General features: G+C 43.7%; 1 protein-coding gene across 6 annotated transcripts in view; it reads right to left on the bottom strand.

The window, feature by feature from the left end:
- Window positions 1-21,516, bottom strand: part of MAD1L1 (mitotic arrest deficient 1 like 1) — a 553,489-nt gene that overhangs the window by 164,742 nt on the left and 367,231 nt on the right. For 5 of the 6 annotated variants that reach the window (XM_074965202.1, XM_074965204.1, XM_074965203.1 and 2 more), the window contains one exon: window positions 6,285-6,492. In XM_074965202.1, coding sequence (XP_074821303.1) covers window positions 6,285-6,492 — 208 coding nt within the window. Of the gene's footprint in view, window positions 1-6,284; window positions 6,493-16,330; window positions 16,530-21,516 lie in introns of those variants that run through there. The other variant, XM_074965208.1, reaches the window with a different exon arrangement.

Here is a 21,516-nt window from a genome sequence, read left to right as displayed (position 1 = left end):
AAATTACTACAAGACCCCAAGATGGGGGATCGAAACCTGAGCCCACCCTAGCGCCACTGATCCGGGGGTGGGGGCAGGAGAGGAAGCTGAAGCCCAAGGTTTTAGCCTCAGGCAGGGGGCCTGTAACCTGAGTCCCAACACGCAGGGCTGAAATCCTCAGGCTTCAGCCTCGGATGGTGGGACTCAGACTTTGGCCCAGGGCCCCAGCAAGTCCAAGCCAGCCCTGGCGACCCCATTAAAATGGAGTCCCTACCCACTTTGGGGTCCTGACCCACAGTTTGAAAACAGCTGTTATAACATATTATCATTCAGTATAATGTGAAGGGCATTTACAGGCAATTTATAGATACCAGCTATAACCTAGTCAATACTGAAACGCAGGAACCACCATGTCGGGCAAATGACGGTACACACAGCAATACCAACTAGCCATGTATAGCCCTGGGTTGGAATGATGGGACAGCGTTATGATAGAGAGGGAAATCAGGATGATTTTTCTCTCATGAACAGTCCATTATCAGCTCATTCACAGCCCTAATGTATCATTCAGACCAACATAGGAGCTATGTAGCTTGAATTGGAGAAATTAACTCCACAAGAAGTAGTATAATTATAACACTTAGCTCTGGTATAGCACGTTTCATCTGTAGATCTCAAAGCACTATACAGAGGACGACAGCATCATTACCCCCATTTTACAGATGGGGAGACTCAGGCACAGAGAGGTGATGTGACTTGTCCAAGGTCATCCAGCAGGCCAGTAGCACAACCAGGTCTCCAGAGTCCCAGTCCAATATTCGATCCACTAGGCAACACTGCATCCCAATAATTCTAACAATAGTCTGCCTTTCTATTGAATCTTTCATCTGGGGGGGTCTCCAAATGCTTTGGACATTAAAGATTCACATCATGTCTGTGATGCTGATAAGGGCTCAGGATCATTTCCCCCAACACTGAAATGCAGCCACCTCTGGAGTGGAAGAAAGCAGTGGATCATCAGCATACAGCAACACTACAAACAGCTTAAGACAGAAAGTGACAGAATGCTTTCTATAAACTGCAGGGGGATTGAGGGTAAGCAGATTTCGGTTAGAATTTGGCCAGGACACCAAGGTTAACAACCTACTCTTCCAAAAAAAGTGGCACGACACCTTTAGTGACAGCAAGTGGCCTGGACTTTGATTTTAGGTCTCATTAGAAATAAGGAACCTGCAACAGTACCCCGCTCCCTATCATTAGAACAGGGAATTGGCTTGTTACTGACTCAGAGGGAAGAGTTTCACCTACTGAGGCCCCAACATCACTTCCTGAAGCACCCACCTGGCACAACCTTGCTTAGCTAGCAAGATCTGAGAAAAAACAGCATAGTGTGGTATGGATGCAGGCAAAAGAAACTAAAGCACAGAAAAATCTGCCAACTATCCTCTCCCAGACAGATTCTGTTTTTAATTTACAGGTGCAGGCCCTCTAATATAAACAGGTAACAGGAAACAAGGGGACTAACAGTGGACAACAGGTGCAACTTTTAAATGCCATCCACTCCCTTCCTGGCCTCCTTTGCAGTCAGACACACATTCATCACCAGCGCAGGCATGGTGGACAGTGACAAATTTTACTAGCTCTGGCTTGTCACTTCAACAAAATTAGATTATATTAATATTAATTCATTACCCAATTTAATTCCAATTAATAATCTCCATTACAAGACCCTGCCTTGGCAGTGATGATGGGGAAAGCCTCTGCTATGCAGCAGACACAGCAGCTCCTTTCAGATCAACCACCTGTTTTATAATGAGATCTCCCAGTCCCTTTGCAAGTGAAGGACTCAAAATTCCATTGGCAACACTCAAACAGAACATTGTACCTATGAAATGGACTTGTAGCTTCCTTTTTCAGTGGACTGTAATAGGGGGAAACCTTGGTCCTTTTTCCAGAGGGCTCCCGGTTTGGCCTAAATGTAGGGAGATGTCCTACTTATACACTCATCCTTGCAGAAGGCAGTAACAGCCTGGACTGTATGTGGCTTATGGCCCAAATCAGAAGACACGCAGGTCATTCTCTTATCCCTGAATTAGGGTTCAGAAAAAAATAGGGAATAGAACTTCCCATTATATATAATCAGATTGGAATAAAACATTTTGGGAGGCTATTACCAGATTTATTATTAAAAAACCACATTTAAAACAGGAAAGAGAGCCCTTGGATTCCTCATGAAAAATACCCACCTTCAGATAAACACAATACTGGTTTTAAGCAGGGATTATGGTGGGAAAGCAGATACGTATAAGGAACATTCAGCAACCTGAGTATTCTCTCCCTTTCCCACCCCCGGCTAGTGACATAAACAAACTGACCCAGTTGGCTAGTACTGCCACATATCTATTCGCTACTAACTAAGATTAAACTCCATCTCTAGAAGGGGTAGCTCTGGAAGTGCAAGAAAATAAAACCAGAGGCCAATCATAAACACACAAAAGAACCAAAAAAAGGCGGGCAGGAGGGAAAGAGGAAACAAAAATGAGGCAAGGAAGGAAAGGAATGGAAGAGACAGCATGGAACAGGAAAATAGGAAAACGAGTGGGAAGGAATTTAGGAAACAGAGAAGGTAAAAGGATTGGAGTTTACTCCAAGCCTGGGCACTGCTTCCCTTCCCCCACCTTCTCAAAGCTATTATCGTTTGCACTCCTGTTTCTGGGACAGGAAAATTAGAACTCACCAGATGGCAGCCTGACCTTGGTCCACACTCCACTGTTAGACAATCCAGATCCGAGATGGCACCAAGAGAGAAACAAACCACCCATAAAGTTATAGCCCATTCCAATAATGGGGCTGCCACAGCTCTGCCCCATTAATACTACATGGTCCTGTGTCCCATTTTTATACTGCAGGATAGAGGACAATAAGTGGTTATAGCTCATACTGTCCAAAATTCGCCTTTGCAATAGCCATCTTATCCATTTTAATAGAGACTGTTACGGCATAAATGAGAGAAAAGGACCACTGAACTCCATGGCAAGTTGCCAACTTGTGCTGCAGCCTCCAGTGGTTATGCTCAAAGAGATTTAAAGTCCAATATAACCTTGATTTTTAATAGAGTCACATTTAATGAGCTTTAGCGTCCACCATAATAATTTCCTTATTACCTCTCCAGGAATTGGAACCGTGGTCAGAGAAAACGTGCTACATTCCAGCCCAATGAGAAAATTTAATAATAGCCAACACATTATTATCAAAACCATCAACATCATTGTCCTTAATGTCTTTTTTGGTTGCTGTAATTATAATCCTTCAAACCTTAAGCATAATTGCAGCTCAGACAAGCTTGCTGAACGTAGCAAAGACAACTGGCTAAAGGCCACCCATATTTCTCATCTCTGACAGTGACCCATTCAGTGTATATGGGTACTGTTAAAGGACAAGGGTTAGCAGAATGTGACAATCAAACTTTATATTTACGTACCTGCCAAGCACTAGAAAGCAAAGTTATACATGGACCTTCATTGTCTTTTTGACCCTGACCTACACAGCCACTTTTTTCCTGTAGGAGGAGGAGAAATCAGTCCTAGGTTTTGACCTATCCAACTCCACCAATACAGTTCAGCCCTGACCTGGAGGGTTTGCCCACCTCCAAAGTTTAGAGTGCTGAACTTGCCCATCTCCTTGCACAGGTAGATACAACAACTGTCCCAAAAAGTGATGCAAATATCATTCCAGTTCATGACATTTTGCATGGAAACGTCAGCTCCCCGTGGCTTCAGTGAAAATCTGCCCCTTACTGTTCACCGTAAGCTCCAGTAACACTAACGACAGTCAATGTGAACAAAGAGAGTTTCCCCAGCAAGCCATTCAGTTGCATCTTGTATACAAGCTACACTGGAAGGCACATGGCAGGACTGCTCCACCACCATTTCCTGTAGGCAATGTTCTTATGATTTCATCCCCATGAAAAGAAAAAGAGGGGAATTTCTCATTCCCACCTTGGGAAAACCTGGGCTTGGTTTTTTGGTGACATATTCATCTATGTTTTCTAAGCATCCCTAGGACTGTGAGTAACAGGCGTAACTAACCCTTTCAGCGCTAAGTGATGTAACAGTATCATGCATGCCTTCAAATAGCGCTCCACCTGTATAGTCCAACATACCTGGCACATTCCAATATTGCCATTCTTTTCAATGGCTACAGGACTATGCCATTGAAAACCAGCATGGTTCTGCAGCAAAATAAAGGTGTTAAACTAATTACTGCATTGTTGTCAGCAGTGTCTCTACATGAGAATGATTCACACGTGGTCATGAAACATGAGAAAAGGGGGCTCTTCTTTTTCTCCTTTATACAAACCAATAACACATCTGTTTCCTCTGATCACACCGTCCATCCAGGGGTCCCCCTCGGTGCATTCCTCTTAGCTATTTTTTCTATTTTGTTTACATGAATACTTCCATATGCACTGAGATGCACCTGGAGGCTCCAGAGGTCCCTCCTGTGACTGTGATAAACAACCGCTAGACTGCAGCCAAAAGCATACCCGACCCCAGCTAGACTGATGGTCTCTCTTCTATACAAGTCAGCAAACAAAAGTCAGAATGACATAGCAGGGGGCTCGGGAGAGAAGGGACACAAACACACTAGACATGACAAGCTGAAAATAAACTGAAACCCAGAGAGCTGTTTGTTTTACTGTCAGAATCAAAGAAAGAATAGAAAACAACTTAAAAATGTATCCCCTGTGAGCTAGAGACAAACTTGGTAGCATTCTGGCACAGAGACACCTGACGAACAGCTACAAGCAAACTGAGGGACAGGATGCGGAATAAAAAAGAACAGCAAATCAAAGGGGGCATACATGAGAAGTACACCTCCCTCCCCTCAGAGAAAATGGTCTAATTACTCTATATTATACCCCAGAGATTCACTCAGCAGTGGCAGAGCCAAATATATGACCTCACCTCTTCATCCTCTCTGCCACAGATGGTAACAGCACCCTCTGGGTTTGGGGGGCAGTGACACCCACATATATATCTGCAGCATTAGACACACTGGACTGTGCAGAAGCATAATGGGAGACAGGCACTAAACAGCCACAGTGAAATTCAGATTTGAATTGCACTGCAAACACCACCCCTGAGAATTCCCTCTCTCTGGGACCCTTTCACTGGAAACTCCTTGGAGTGGGAACCGTCTTCCTTAAACGTTCAGAAAGCACCATGACTTAGTTGGTGCTACCACAAATAGATAAACAGTGTGGACGGACTGAGTCTGTACCTGTAACCACAGTGACCTTTTAACCCTCTCTCCCCACAGAGAAGCAGTTAATGCCATACCTCACTCAGACAAGCCACCTAGATTTTCTGTGTAATTATTTGTATTTATTTAGTGCCATAATCCACCGAGATGTTGGGATAAACCCAATAATGAAATACTATCATTTGAGCTAATGGAAAAACTAGCAGGCTACTTTCAGAATACTTCCGTGCCATAACAATGAGAGTCACTTCCATAGGGGATTTCTTTACACCAAGGCTGAGAAGGCTCATGGGTCACAAATTTCCTACATATGCAGCCTCAGAGAAAAGCACCATGTCCTGGGCCACACACCTTAAAGAGCATCATTCCCTGCAGGCACTAGCCTTACGTGCACTGCCAACATCACAACACATTAGCTCCCCACAGCCCTTCCTTCCATTGTGTAGACTGGTTTATTTTTCTCTTCAGCTATAGCAAGGGAGTTTTGAGGGCAAGTACATGTGGGTCAGAGATTCAACAGTTAGATCTCTTGGGTTCTCCAGTGTGAATCAACTCTGCCTGGTCACTTCTCAGTGCTTTAGGTGACAAGTCAGACTTTGCTAATATTGTTACCTTGATTTACAGCCTTTTTTACTGTGTACGGGAGGGTGCTGAACCTCACAGCTACTGTATTGTAAGGTCTCAGTCCTGTATTTGAATAGAAGAAAGACTCTGTACCTCAGGAGAGTCTCAGATTCTGTGAAGTGTAGATGTACTTTATTTTCATGGAGTAGTCAATTTCGCTGTGATTAATGGGGCGCATATATACTGATAAACAATATTTGTTTATTTTAAACCAGGTCAGAAAAGATTTCAGCCACTTACTTCTCCACAGCTGAGTTATTTTCTGCTATCCACAAGACCTCCAGAGCTAAGTCCAGCCATGAAAGGAGGGATATATTTCCTTTCTGCCCTCTATCAATACTGCCCAGCCAAGGTTACTTCATTTACTGTATATAAGAGCTATAAGATAGACACATGGCTAGAGGCCAGCAAAGTACCTGCAATTTCTTGGGGTGACTGCAAACTTCCAACCATCTCCAGATTCCCAGGGATGGAGCCTCCTCCTTCCAGGACCCTGACCAGCTCTCTCAGCCTCTCACACTCTTCCTGGAGCTGGTGCTGTTCCTCCTTTCGCTGCTGCTTGGCCAGGCTTGCTGGATTCATGCTGAAGTGAAGCACTTTGGTTTTACTGTGGTCATAGTCACCCTGCAAAATCCAAACACGGTATGCAAACTGTGTAACTGGTCTGAGTCCCTACAAACTGCACAAGGAGGCAAAACACAGCAGACATACACATAGAACATGGTACACTTACAGAGCATTAATGTCACAATTCCAGCAATGAAAACCAGCCAAAGAAGGGGCTGCTTTCTCCCAACCTCTTAACTAAGGGGTTCTCAAACTGGGGATTGTGACCCCTCAGGGGGTCGCAAGGTTATTACGTGGGGGGTCGCGAGCTCTCAGCCTCCACTCCAAACCCCATTTCACCTCCAGCATTTATAATAGTGTTAAATATTTTTTTTAAAAGTGTTTTAATTTATAACAGGGAGTGGCATTCAGAGGCACGCTGTGTGAAAGGGGTAACCTGTAAAAAAAATTTGAGAACCACTGTTTCAACTGAGCAGAACTTGCTCCTGGATGACACCTTCATTATTAAGTTTAACTCCAGAAATGAAGTTTTATGGTTGCATGTTAAATCCCCTGATAGCAGGAGTTTATAATGAAGCCTTAAACTACAGCAGGACACACAGTGCCAGCCTAATTTATTAGTACAAGTCTGTGATGTCCACAGGACTCCCGTGCTGGAGTCCTTAGTGAGTTTCATCAGTCTGTCCCAAGCAAGTAGAGACATGTCATTTTACACTTTTCTTGAAGGTGAATTAGATTTAGAACAGTTTAACCTGCGAGTCAAATCCTAAAATAATGGATTAATATGCCTTCAAAGTGAGAGGGCAACACTGATATTATACTTGTGGTTTCAAAGACACGATCTTCACCTGGACTGCAGAAAGCTTTATAACCCTAAAATTCATCTCCTAGAATACCAAATATGAATAAAAGGATGAGACTTGACTTGATTCAATATGGCCCTGGATGTATGTGGGTGGAATAGGGAAAGGTGTATAAGAGGTTGTCAAACCCATCCTGAGCTGGGACACTGGGATGATGCCATGGGACAATCGCATAGGAAGTCTGGCCCCACTCCATCCTCTTGGGGGAAATCGCTACTTATTTTTTTCTTCCATTTTTGTTTCTGATGGTTCCCATAAGGTTTAAGTATGCCCAGTGTAAGACTGTAAGTATGACCAATGCAAGGAACCACTTTATTGTACTTATCTTATTCTTATGCTTATGTACATTGATTTTTCTATCATTTCAATTACATTGGTCTGTATTAACTGGAGATCCTAAAGGTTGTGTGTGTGATCCACCAATTTCATCTTATTAACTAACTCTACAGCCACCTGAATAACCTACAGCCTGTTGCCTGACATTTTCCTGACACTCCCTACCCTCTAGAATTCACACTACATCCTTGATCTCACAATCAGTCAGTAAGGAAAAAAACAGCAAATAAAAGACAAATTTTCCCCTCTTTCTTTTTAGAGCAGAATATCAGTGAGGGAAACAGAACTTTAAGGGTTAAATATCTCACAGTTGTTTTAGTGCCCTCTAGTGGCCTTACTGCTACTCAGCTTCCCTGTTTCAGTAATATTCCCATGGAAAACATGTTGGTGACAGCGACTCTGCAGACAAAGTAGAAGGGTATATAAAGTGCTGAGTTCTGAACATCCATCTCAGGCAGCCCTGGTGTCCTGGATCTCTTGGCAGGTATGCTCCTCACTCTCTGAAGCTCCTTCCCCGCAGGAAAAGGACCAGCAGCTCAAGCCACTCTGCTCCCTGGCTCTGCTTTCCCTCTAGGAATTAGTTGCAACTTCCCTATTGAACGTTGCCTGCTAGGTTTTGTCCTGGCAGGGAAGGAGAGGGAGAGTATCTGTGTAAGTGGGTGTGTGTAACAGCAGGGGTGTTTGTGAGGGAAGGCGAGCCTGCTTGGGATTGGGTGTGAGAGCGGTATGCATGTGTGTGGGCATACACTGTCGCTGGCAGACAGCTAGCTGGAATGCTGTTATACTCTGAGTGCGGTAGTGCCCTATAGCTCCTCAGTGGCCCCCTGCTGGCTGTCTCATCTGTAACTAACATGCACTCATCTCCCAGCACCACCCCCTGCAGCTGCCTCCTAGAGGATGAGAGGTCGCCAGTGCTGAGAACTGGCTGGGAAGCCTGCAATCATGGAGACAAAAAGAGTAAAGATCATTCAGAATTGGGGGGAGGAACAGACTGAGGAGCAGAAGTTTTCAAACAGATCGAAGTTGGGGAGGCGCACACGCTGGTGAGGATTAGGCTATTCCCTGCCTTCCCTCACCCTTGAAGAAGAAAATAGCCTTACAAACTCTACACCATGTGGCCAGGACCCTCCAGCAGCTGGAATCACAGACACCGCCCGCTCCAAGCTTATCAGGCAAGTTGTCCCTGCCAAACATACCACACACCAGCATCTATGAGTGTGGACTGTTCCCTGAGGCAGCGACGTACCCAGGATCATTTGAACACAGGACTCTCCTTCCCCTCCCCTATTACACAGGCAGGCTAACTGGCAGGTCTTGAGTCAGGGAGTTTTCTCCCCAGTCTTCGCCCTCACTTTGCTTTCCAGGGAGGGGAAGAGGTTCAAAATCACAGTTAACCGCACTTCGGTTGCCTGGTGAGAGGACGCTTTCATTCCATGAAAATGTTTACAAGATCCAAGGTGTGGCTCCCACTCTCTTCAACTAGGATTTTATGCTGCATTCACCACTGCAGTATCTGAGCACCTTGACCTAGCTCCTCTCACACAATTATGTGCTGGATACTAAACTGAAAAAATCAGACAATACTGGAGATTACTGACACCTTCCCTGTTGAGACCACTTTGACCTGCTAGGCACTAGTTTTTCACTCCAATTTCTTCCTGTAATACAGTCTAGTTTTTCAAAGGCATTGCCACAAAACTACAGTTATCTCTCTACCAGCCTTGTATATTCCCTCCCTTTTATAACACATACCCTTGCTAGAACATATTCTTAAATCAGCACTGAAACACAATCTCACTCCTAGGGGCTCACCAGCTCTCCTGACATAGTTGGTGAATTCATTAGTCTGACATTACACTTCATTTACAGACAGGCACACATTTAAAAACCTTCTGTGGTATGAAGACAGTATCTTATGGCCATTATAGAATCAATCTCCTTTTAAATTTCTGGGAAAGATCACTATCATATTTGCTCTGTTCCTTCCAGCATCAGAACAGGGACACTGGCTTCCTCTTTATTCTATACAGTGCGGATCACTATTTTCCCCTAAGGCTAAAATGTTATTATATATGTTTTATATAGTGGTAGCATCTAGAGGCACCAAGTGAGATGGGGTCCCATTGTGCTAGGAACTGTACAGACACACAGCATGACACTGCCCCTTCCCCAAAGAGTTTACAATCTAAATAGACGAGACGACTACAGGTGGGAGGGGAAAGAGGTACAGACAGATGAGTTATCTTGCCCAAAATCAAACAACAGGGTGGTGACAGAGCTGGAAACAGACCCAGGTCTTCCAAATCCTAGTCCTGTTCCTGGCCACTGGACCACACTGCCTCTCATATAAAATATAATAATGCTAAGCACCCAGTAGAAGCTCATTTGGGAAATGTTTAATTTATTTACACTACCAGGGTTTCAGACAAATGAGGGAACCTTCCAATGCAAATTTCGCATAGTAGAGGACATCACAACTTCAGATAACAGGGGTTCAGGTGTGTATACATTAATATTAGACCTCAAAAATGGTACCATGACTCCTTTCACGTGACGTTTTCCTTGAAACTTCAGAAGGCCAGTAGTGATCTGGATTGGCTTTAGGCACAGATATGGTAGCAAGTGGCTAAGGATACCAGACTGCAAGGGAGCATCAAAAATCCCAGCACCACTTGAAGGGAAAATGGAGCCTGGAGCCCCATGCTGGTCAGAAGCAAGGGCCTGGAAAAAGGTAAGCAACATACTGGAATCCCAGCAGCTCGACAGAATGTGAGTTACTGATTTCTTCCCCCTGCAATATACTATCAAATATTGCTGACCCTGTTTTTCATTCTTTTGAATTTGAAGTAGGGCACACAAAATGTTGGGGGGTGGGGGTTGCACATATGGCAAGCCACACCTGATCTTAAGCCCCGGGGACAGACGAAACAGCGGACTCTCAAGAAGAGGCATAGAAGATGTACAGGATTCTTTGAACAAGAGACGGGAATCCCGAGCAACTCGGGAGCCATCTGCTGTGGATGTTGCGTCTGTACTGAACCAACGCAGAGTAAGAGGCATCTTTTTATTACATGTTTCAGTTTGATGTAAAACGTGTTCTGTGGTCTCCAGAGAACGATGAAAAGCTTGTTCGGCGTTCGGACTGCTGGGATTAATGTGCAGAAGCAACTGGCTCTTCCCAGGCTTGGAGCATTTCTTATAGGGAAATGTGAGACATGTTCTGGGGAGAGATCCTACGTGAGACCTGCAGACAATCCTCTTGTTGGAAGAACATAAGAATGGCCCTACTGGGTTAGGCCAAAGGTCCATCTAGCCCTGTATCTTCCGACAGTGGCCAGTGCCAGGTGCCCCAGAGGGGATGAACAGAACAGGGAATCATCAAGTGATCCATCCCGTCGCTCATTCCCAGCTTCTGGCAAACAGAGGCTAGGGACGCCATCCCTGCCTATCTCAGCTAATAGCCATTGATGGACCTATCCTCCATGAATTTATCTAGTTCTTTTCTGAACCCTGTTATGGTCTTGGCCTTCACAACATCCTCTGGTAAGGATCCTCCTTAGGATCTGGTAAGGATCATCCTTCCACAGATTCACTCTGCGTTGTGTGAAGAAATACTTCCTTTTATTTGTTTTAAACCTGCTGCCTATTCATTTCAGAAAAACATAGTAAGGATTCCTCAGTCCATCTGGCAGTTGTGTAGATGGAAGGTCTGTTCTTCTCAATAGCACATTATTTTGTGACTCAAACTGGGTACGTGTACTGAACATTTTGCTAATAAGTGCAATAAACTTGGTGAAGGGTACAGTGCACTTAGTGCTAGGATCCCCAGCCAGCCACATTTCTTCTGTCTCAGTTCCCTTCAGTGCCCTTGAAATTTGAGAAGCGTAGGAATGAGAAAGTAACTTCAAGAATTAGACACAGTAATGACCTTCACTGGATCTTCCTTCATGGAATAATGCTGAACTGGTAATTCAGATGTGACAGAAAGAAGTGCAAAGACTGTCAGTTTAGAGTGAAGTGATAAATGACTTGATTGATTGCTACCAGGTGTGGCAGACACTTGAGCAGTACAGTGAATTATTCATTCTTGGAAAGTAAGATGCTAACTGGTTGATTTGTTGCTTGAGGAAGCAAAACCATATCAGTGCAAAAATGGATCTATATCTTTTACCCATTTCTACGAATGGCTCAGCTCTGGTAGCCTCAATGATGCTCAGGCCTCTCCGTGGAGATGACTTGATGCCTCTTAAGTTCATATGTTCCACAACTCATAACATGTTGTTTTGATGTGGTGCCTTTAGCTTTCCAAACAGGCCTGCCTGGGAATTTAGTTGAGGGCAAGGGTGGACTCCCACAGAAATCTTCCCTCTGAACGCTGAGCAGCTACAATCACCATATCATCTCCGTCCTGCTCCCACACAGACATCTTAAGTAACAGTCATGGAAACACCAGTGACAGGTTCTATCTTCTGAAATGTTATAGGGACACACAGTTGCAGCACGGGTGAGCTACTCAGTGAGGTTCGGACTTGCAACAGTCTTCCTGATAAAAGGATTAGGAGAAACATTAAACCAGAAATTGGAATAGGGCTGGTTTGTAGTCTAAAGCTTAGGTACTGTAAGCTAAAATCTTAGAGTAGCAATAACTCCAGTGCCCCTTCATCACTTTCTTGCCCCAACTGAAAGCTGGGCCCAGAGAAAACTATTGTGCTTATAGTGATTATGCCATTCTTAAAGAACTAAAATCTTAATAAACACAGCCTTTTGTACAGAGTGTATTAAAATCCCAGAGCAATGACCAGTAAGACTTTACATACCTGCCATAATAGAAAAACCTTAGCTTTACAAGTCCATTGATGAAATGATGATTGAGGGCAAGAATCCTTAAAATCTATTAAAAAAAAAAAAGACATCCCTTCTATAGAAAGAGTGTGGATGAGAGAGAACTCCCAGTGATGCCACCCTGAATGTGTTTATACTTGAAGATGGTTCCTGCATTTCAGTGTGTGTGTTTGGAAGCTAAATACTTCTGACTCAGGTAGGCCCTTCTCCTAAAGCCATAAAAGCTTTTCTCAAGATGATATCTACTTGCGAATTATTGAGAGGGGTGTATGGGCGTGAATGAAGTGCTTACAAGAATGTGACTCATTTTTATATCAAACCTTGAATGCCCGGCACATGCATTTAATCTTACAAGTATGCTGCAGATATTCAGAGTTCCTGAGAAGAGAGGTCTGCAAGCAAAGGAAGTCGTCTCAACTACTGAAAATTAGTCGGTCTGTTATTCATTAATGAAACTAAAATGCAGAAGGCTCAGACACTTCATCAAGGTTCTGATTGGCTTGAAGCAACATCTGCAACAGCCATCAAGGATTTTTAACAACTGATTTTACACTGCCATGCACTGCAACTATGTTCCATTGCCTTGGAGAGAAAACAGGTCAACACCCACAGATGAGTCTGATATGCACTTATCACAAGTGGCACAATGTAGTGAATATATTTTTTATATCTTTGATGCCAGTAAAATTTAAAAAAATTAGACTTTCTGGGGAGCACAATAGATTCTGGTGCAACAAATGGACAGCAGAGTTTAATCTTTTCTACCTTGCAATGGAGCATATGGCAATATTCCCAACTGAGAAAGATCGTAAGCTTTTCAGGAAGGGACTGTCTATTCCATTGTGTGGACAGTTCCTAGCACACTGTGGGTGCTACCAGAATACAAACAACACCACACATTTCTTCTCAACTGAAGAGCCTGTTCATACACTGATTTTTTAACAGAGAAATCCATATGGCTTCTGGAATTAGATGTGTATGCAATCTATGGACATTGTCAAAGGAACTTAAGCAGGAATCAGGAGAATCTAATGTTGCTTAGTAAATTGTATCAACTTTATAGGAAAAATGGTTTAATACCCACTTGGCAGAAAATCCCAAATGACCTCTGCACCCACTTGCAGGGGGCGATGGTTGGGAAAATTCTCTTTAAATGGAGAGCTAAAAGGCAAGACAAATGGTTTTTCAAGAGGGGTGGAGTGAAAGGCTTCCTGAACACCCTGCCCTATATATGGTCTTTTCTTCTTCTCAGCACTCTCATGCTTACATCTGGAGGCTTCATTTCCATTTTTGTAGATTATCCCACATTCTTGCATTGAGTCAAGTCAGCCTGGCTGTGTGGATGAGCATTTTCCCTCTAAATGGCTTTTCTCTGACCTTTTGCCTGAGTATTTGGTCTTTACTTGTGGTTACTCTGGCAGTGTCTCTGTTTAGTTCTCTGCTGCAAGGGGATAAAGAAGCCTGTTCTCCCACTTTATATTAGCAGATGGCAACCACAAAATAAAGTGGTATCCCATCCCAGAAAACACCAGATTTTAAAGCAATTTCAGTTTCTTGCTTGTTTCACTGCTCAAGCTTGTTAAAAGCGATTAGAGCAAAACCCAAACTAAACCATATCCAAGAATTCCCTCCAGACTCAACTTACATAAGCACAAAACACTGATCAAACCCCAGTTCCCTCTGTCACAGAAGATAACCACACTAAGAGATCTTTAAAGCCCTCAGAATAGGAACTGTATTCACAGAGATGGATTGCAAAGATGAGACAAAGGAAACTAACCAATCACAAACACACACCACCTGCTCCCTGCAGCTCTGCCAGAAGCGCACACACTTGGAGTAGAAAGAGCTGAGAAAAGAAGGCTGCTGGAATGTCGTGAAAGGATATGCTTGTTCAAGCCATATTTCATACATGGTCCTCCCTCTGCTCCAAATTCCTCTTCCTATCACCCTGAGGTGAATGTCCTCTATAGGGGTCACAAGACTGGAAACTGGCAGCAGAATCTGACTAGGCTGTCTTTCAATCCTTCCTCTCCCCTTGTCCAGACTGTGTTAAAATCCTGTTGCTTCCCCCTCCACAACATTGAGATCCAGCCTTTTATTTCTATCCAGACAATATAAACTCTTGACCACTCTTCCCTCCTACCTTGATTACTGCATCCTCCTCCTCACTGGCCTCTCAGCACCCACACCCCCTCCAGTCCTTATAAACCACAGCTGCTAAGATGTTCTTTGTACCTTTTTGATCTGACTAGGGTGTCTCACACCTCCTCCAAGTCCCTTCATAGTGCTCTTCTCCAGCACATCAGGCTTAAGATTCTTGTCCTCATATTCATGGACCTACATATCTCCTCCCTGCTTACTTATCCAACCACGTCTTCCCCTCACGGAGACCACCCTTGACCCCCTGTTCATCCACTTCTTCCACAACCATTTCTGCCCTCTGCACCTTCATCTTCTTGAGCTGATCTGCAAGGCCACACTACAGTCTCCTCATTGAAATTCCTCCCTAAACGCTCTCTTACTGCAGTGCCTACAGCAAATTAGCAACTGGGCAAAGAGGCAGTTTGAGCTAGATGTATCACAACCAACCCCTTCCCCCCATCACACTGTGACGATCATCTCTTTAACCCCAGAATAGATCTTCCTATGTGGCTGTAAAACAGGTAGCACATTTTGAGCACTGCTGTAATGTTCATGATAAATTAAATTTTACCAGAGGTGCTGAAGCCCTTCAGATGCCATTTTCAATATAGGTATATCTTTTGTACCCAGCACCAAACTGGATATGCTCTAGGGAATGCAATGCACTTTGTACAAACCCCAGAAAGGAAGGGATTTGAATGTGAAATGCAGTCTAACAATCACATGTTCTAACAAATCTGGCAAGAGGATTCAGAGTGGAGATGGTGGGGTAAAAGAAAGAAAAGAAAATCACATACTGCTTAGGCTCACTAGGTTGTCATCTAATGCTTGGAGCTCTGAACTCAGGGTTTGTCTACACTTACAGCGTGGCAGTGAAGTGGAAGTCCTGAATTGTTTCAGTACCTTTCAATGGTCTTTCATTCCCTTTAAGTCATATTTATACTAGGAAACTAACCCTCTGCTGACAGTGGTTTTCAGCAATAGGTTCTCTGAACTAGTGTTGGAAAGGGTTTAACTTCTAGTGTAGAAAAGACTAATCTATTTTCAACACTATTGCAGAAAATGGAACAGACTCTGGAGGACCCACTTCTGACAACCATTGTCTGCAATGGAATAATTTCCTATGGAGCTTTACAGCAAACATTCACTCCATATAAACAGGTTCCATGGAGCTAATCTTTAATAATGAAGCCACTCTCACCAACCAGACAGGTGCTAAATGATGCACTGCCGGAAGATTATTACTTCCCACTGCTCCTCTGCTCTGGCTGAACAAAGGGAGTCGGGGGGAGAAAAAGAAATGATCACTTAAGTGAGAATGGGGAGAGAAAGATGAAGAGGAATCCCCAATTCCTCTTTTTATTTTTTACTGCAGCCACTTTCTGTGGTCAGTGAAGCACCAGTAGTCTTGCCTTTCCAAGTGAGAAGATATGATCTTCCACAGCCACCATCCCCCCACCACTCTCACACTCCTAATGAGGAGATAAACTCCCCTCATAATGAATTGTTTTGTCTGGGAAAGTCAGGAGGAGGAGATAGCAAGGATGGGGGCTCCAAACACCTTGGTATTATAAGAGTGTACAAACACACAAACAAGACATATACACAATTTAACCATGGGTTCTTAGTAATTATCCATGTAGCTATCTACAGTGTTTACTAGCATTGCTCACTAGAGTTTAACTTAACTGTGTTGAAGATACAGATACCTCTTTGGTCTGCTCTTTTCTTCCCAGAGCGAGGGAGCTGTGAATCTCCATTCCAAATATAGACCAGAGGCTTCTACCACTTCCACCTTCTCAATGGAAATGGATGCTGCTGCATTTTTCCGGCCCTCCCCGAAGAATCTCCGTCCTTTTCTCCATTTCTGTAGGTTACGTCCTTTATTTAAACACTCTTTAAGAACCTTCAGCTAAATGAACCTCTCTCCTCTTCCTGGAGGAAGGGAATCAAGTGCCTCCTTTGTTCTTCCTTCCCCCTGGAGGGAGTGAGGGAGGTGCCCCTTGGTCCCATGCCTTCTTGTTCCAGTCTCCTGAGAGCGACAGGCTCTGTTCCTCACACAGAAAAGAGATACTTCATCCTTTTATTCTTTGAACACTAAAGTTTCTGCAGACTTGGGATTAACAAACACTGGAAACGTCCCAACCAGTGAGAACAGGGCTGCCACACAGCAGCTTGCTGTGCATACAAAGAAATCCTTGACTGAAAGAGTCAGGAATGCAAGGAGAATTAAAAAGCACAGTTAAATAACTCCAAATCCTCATGCATATTTATAAAATACATGGCATCAAAACTAAATCAATACTCCTCCTTACTAGCTATGTACAGCCTGAGAAAGTACAGCTGGTAACTTACTGGTGCTTTACCTATCATCTTGATGAGACCCTGGAAAACCTCAGCACATTAGAAAAATCCTGGGTGGCTACAAAGGGAATTTCAATTGTAATGTACTAGGATGTGAAAAGTGAGAACGGAAGGGAAGAGAGAGTGAGAGAAAAGTGTGTTGGGTTATATTATGCAGTCAGAACAAGGATGACAACATGGACCTTGCCAACATGGAGAAGTTTTACCAGCTAAACCAATATAATTATATCAATATAAACCAAGGTTATACTTATTCTGCTGCAAGAGTTTGGATTAGCTTAAACCTCGCTACCCAAGTGACAAACTAAATCAAAGAACCCCAATCTTGTACCAAAATAAGAGTGTCCACATGAGGGGTTGTATCAATATCATTATATCAGGTTACATTCACATCTTAGCTTATCCTGAAAATAATCTTCCATGTAGACAGGCCTGCAATGGGGTTAGTCCCTTGCCTCTCGCAAGCGCCTCCTTTCTCAGGGCCGATACCCCTGCGATCACAGTCTTTTTTTGGGGTGGCATCCACCTCTCGTGGGCAACCTCTTTGGTTGGTGGATGTGAGCTTTCTTTTGATTTTTTGGTCTTACAATGGGGTGGCATCCGCCTTTGGTGAGTGCCCCCTGGCCAATGGTTCTCGCAGTGGATCTTTGGCAACTCAACCCTCTGGCTGAGCAGCACACACTGTCCCCCATTCCGGGGTATACAGTCCAAGTTCTTATCACAGACCTGGTATGGGACTGTAGCTCTAAGGGAGGCACTGCCTTCTTCAACCACCCAACCGGGGCCCATCTCAGTACCCACAGCTGGTGGTGTTTCAGCAGGTCTCCCTGGGCTCAGTCTTCAACCAGACCAGCAGGGCCCATCTTGGTACCCTCGCTGGCCTGGCCAGGTTCTATTCTCAGTCCCCCTGGGCTTCAGCCTGCCCGCAGTGATCTTCCGCTGGTCCTGCTGCTCTTCCCACCAGCCAGGCACCCAGTCTTCAGCAGCCTTCCTTGGGTTCAGTCCTGTTTGCAGTGAGCTCGCCACAGTGAGCTGTCCGTGGTACTGCTGCTCTTCCAGCCACCAGGTCTTCACTCCTCGAGCTCCACACAGCAACTGAACTTCTCTGCTCTGCTGCTTGTCTTATACAGGGCCCTTCTGGCCTCAGATTGGCTGCTCCACCAGTCCCTCTGATTGGCCACTCCTCTGCAAGCACTCTAGGCTGCCTGGAGGACTTCTCTCTGCTCTATTCTGGGGCAGGGTGACACAGGGCCACGAGGCCTCCGGACCTAGTCCACCCTTCCACAAGGCCTCAGCTACCTATCCACCTTTCCAACGAGTAACTGTACTGTACTAACCTAGGCTGACATGACTGTATTCACCAAGACCCAGGGGGTGAGGAGGGGGGACGACACTGAAAACACACACATAGGCCAAATGAAAAGAAATGCAACACACACATTACATGATTCACTGTGTACGCATATTTATTCCTTGAACATAAAAAGGCACACATTATCCAAAATGAAAAGTTTAATTAAAACTCAAAAATACAACAACAGAGTCCCCAGTTTACTAACTAACTAAAGTTACTACTTTTCCAGGACCTGTTCTTCGATCTCAATACATCTTTAACAACATATCTGATTGCTCAGCACCTAGCATATTACAAAGTTTAGACCAAATGAACCTGAATATGCTCAAAATCATGCTTGATAGATGCAAAGTAGTGCGGACAAGACTGCAATTTTTTTTAAAAATGACAAAATTCTCATTCCCAACTGTCCTGTCCTCCATGATTTTACTTCCACAATTGTCCACTGTGTTGAATGCAGTGAACAGTGAAACAATTATCTTCACAAACATAGATTTGTAGTAGAAATCTGGATAGTCTATTATTTTAAATGCTAGAAACAAAACTTAATTGAGGATTATATTCAGCAGCCATGTTTTTAAACCTCTATTTTTTTCTGGGATCAATCCATGACTTTTATATTTTGGATCAGTCACACTGGCAAATGAAAGGAAAGGCTCCATAGTTTCTCTGAATCATTTTTTCCATTTTGTCTTTGGGTAGTTCCAGTTTTGTTGTTAATTACCATAAATTAAGCCAGGCTTCCAGTGAGTCCATGAAAGTAGTGTCAACATGTAATCTGTCAAGTCCCTCCAAAACCTTGTTCAAAATACAGAGCCTCTCTGAAGAATTCCTTTCTGTATAAAATGCAGGCTATGATTTCATCAAGTTTCCTCTTCAGTCTAAAGTTCACCTTACTTATGGTAAGGGGATACAAATACACAGACAATCTTCCTGGTGCCCTAGTAGGAAACTGGGGCATCATTAGACCAGAATGGCACTGTTCTGGCAGATCTGTCAGTTGCATATGATACTGTCTGGCATGTAGGGCTAATGCTAAGTTGCAGACTATTTATTGTAAGCCCATGGTGTGATTCATTACGGAAATGATATTGAATCGGAGCTTCATCTTGAAAGCTGGAGACAAATCAGCCAGCTTAGGTGTCTCTGTAATCAACTTCAACAAAGATCCATTCCAGCTCCAATCCTTTTGAACATATATACTTATGACCTACCAATAACTAAGGCTGATAAGTATGTATGTGCAAATAACATCTATCTCACTAAAGTGGGTAAGGATCTACATGATATCCAAGGATCACTCTGCCAGGACATGAATGCTCTAGTCGCATAATGTAAGTCTCCACTGACAAAGGTAAGTGAGTCTAAGACGGTGGCCACAACATCCATCTGAACAATCGCCTGAACAATCAACCCCTTATAGTCATGGTGAAGATAGTCCATTCCCTTTTACAGCCAGCTGCCACTTACTTAGGAGTCAAACTGGACTGCAGTCTAACTTACTGGTCCTATCTAGAATACTTCAAGAAAAAGATCACTTCTCACAGAGGCAAATGTTTTACAAACCTCAGCTTGGTTCTGGTATTTGCTCCAGCAGAATATCATGTGGCAGTTTAGGGCAGAAGTCAGCACACACATCTTGTTGAGATAGAGTGGAATATGGCCAGCCATATCATTAGTGGATGCCATAGCCACAAATTAACAGCTAATTTACATGTATTGGCTCATATAGCTCCCTCAAAACTTTGACAAGATGCCATTACCAGTAAAACTGCATGAAGGGCTTTGATGGATGAAAACAACCTACTCACACAAGACTGACAATGGTTCCAATAGGTGTAAATAAGCAACACACACTTCCTATTAAAAGATCTGCCTGCCTCCAGAAGAAAACACTTACAATCTGCAGGACCTGCTGACTTGCCACAACTGACTTTGCAATGTCCTTTGGCAGCATCCCTTCATGCACTCCTGTCCAGTGCTGCTGGCCCAATGCCAATCTCAGATGAAAAATGGTATATCAAGGCTGACAGCTATGTCCTCGCAGAGTGGCAGCACCTCTGGGATAGAGAGATGGGCCTGCTGATGAAATTTCAGAAGCTCTAACCTACATCCACCCTGTTTGCACCTGGGATGCAAATCCTGGACTAGGCTTAATGGGCCACTCACTGGAATGACCAATATGCAAATTTGACGTAACCCAGTCTTCACAGTGTGACTTCAGAGCAGCAATGCAGATGGTCAAATATGAGGTTGAGGAGTGCACAATTAGAAGATTGGAGGGTGGACTACAACACCTTTCTACCCTTGACGATTCGGCAGTTAGATGGCCGAACAATCTACATAGCGACTTGTGATGCATATGAGGGGGAAAAAGGCATTAATTATTTTTAGCTAACCAACCAGGAAGCAGGTGGCTGTTGTGCAAAAGTTTCTCAACTTCCACAACATACTTTTGGACTGTGTCAAATACTACTTCTCTCCCAACAAGATTTAAATAAGATGTACACCCATAACTCAGATTTCAGAGTATCAGCCGTGTTAGTCTGTATTCGCAAAAAGAAAAGGAGTACTTGTGGCATCTTAGAGACTAACCAATTTATTTGCGCAGAAGCTTTCGTGAGCTACAGCTCACTTCATCGGATGCATTCAGTGGAAAAAAGCTGTAGCTCACGAAAGCTTATGTGCAAATAAATTCGTTAGTCTCTAAGGTGCCACACGTACTCCTTTTCTTTTTACCCATAACTCAGAAATTCAGGCTGCTGCATTTAAGTTCTCTCATATTTTCCATTTTATTTCTGTTGTCTGCACCAATGGCAAGCCCTCCTTGTCATATTTTACTGTGCATTCTTGGAGGGTATCTTCAACTATAGGGACATATTGCTCTGCAGTAACGTTTTTAGATGTAGAATCAAATCCTTTTGGCCTCTGTGGATTCTTGTAACCATTACACGGTCATTCCTCATGTTTGACGAACCATCTTGTCTTAATGTCAATGTCTTTTAGTTGTTTAATTTTTCTTCCACTTCTTCATTTGCAGCATTTAGAAGCAGAACTGTATTTAAACCTTTTTGAAGCATCTCCAGTTAAAAGTCCTTCAATCAGTTCTTTTGTTTGTTAATTCTGTGGTACACTGGAAGGGGAGGTATTGGCATAAAAGAAGGCTGCATCCTTTTA

Source organism: Natator depressus, chromosome 10 (assembly GCF_965152275.1).
Source record: "Natator depressus isolate rNatDep1 chromosome 10, rNatDep2.hap1, whole genome shotgun sequence".
Classification (NCBI taxonomy): Eukaryota; Metazoa; Chordata; order Testudines; family Cheloniidae; genus Natator; species Natator depressus.
Note: the sequence above shows the minus strand (reverse complement) of the source record. Positions and strands in the feature narration are given on the sequence as shown.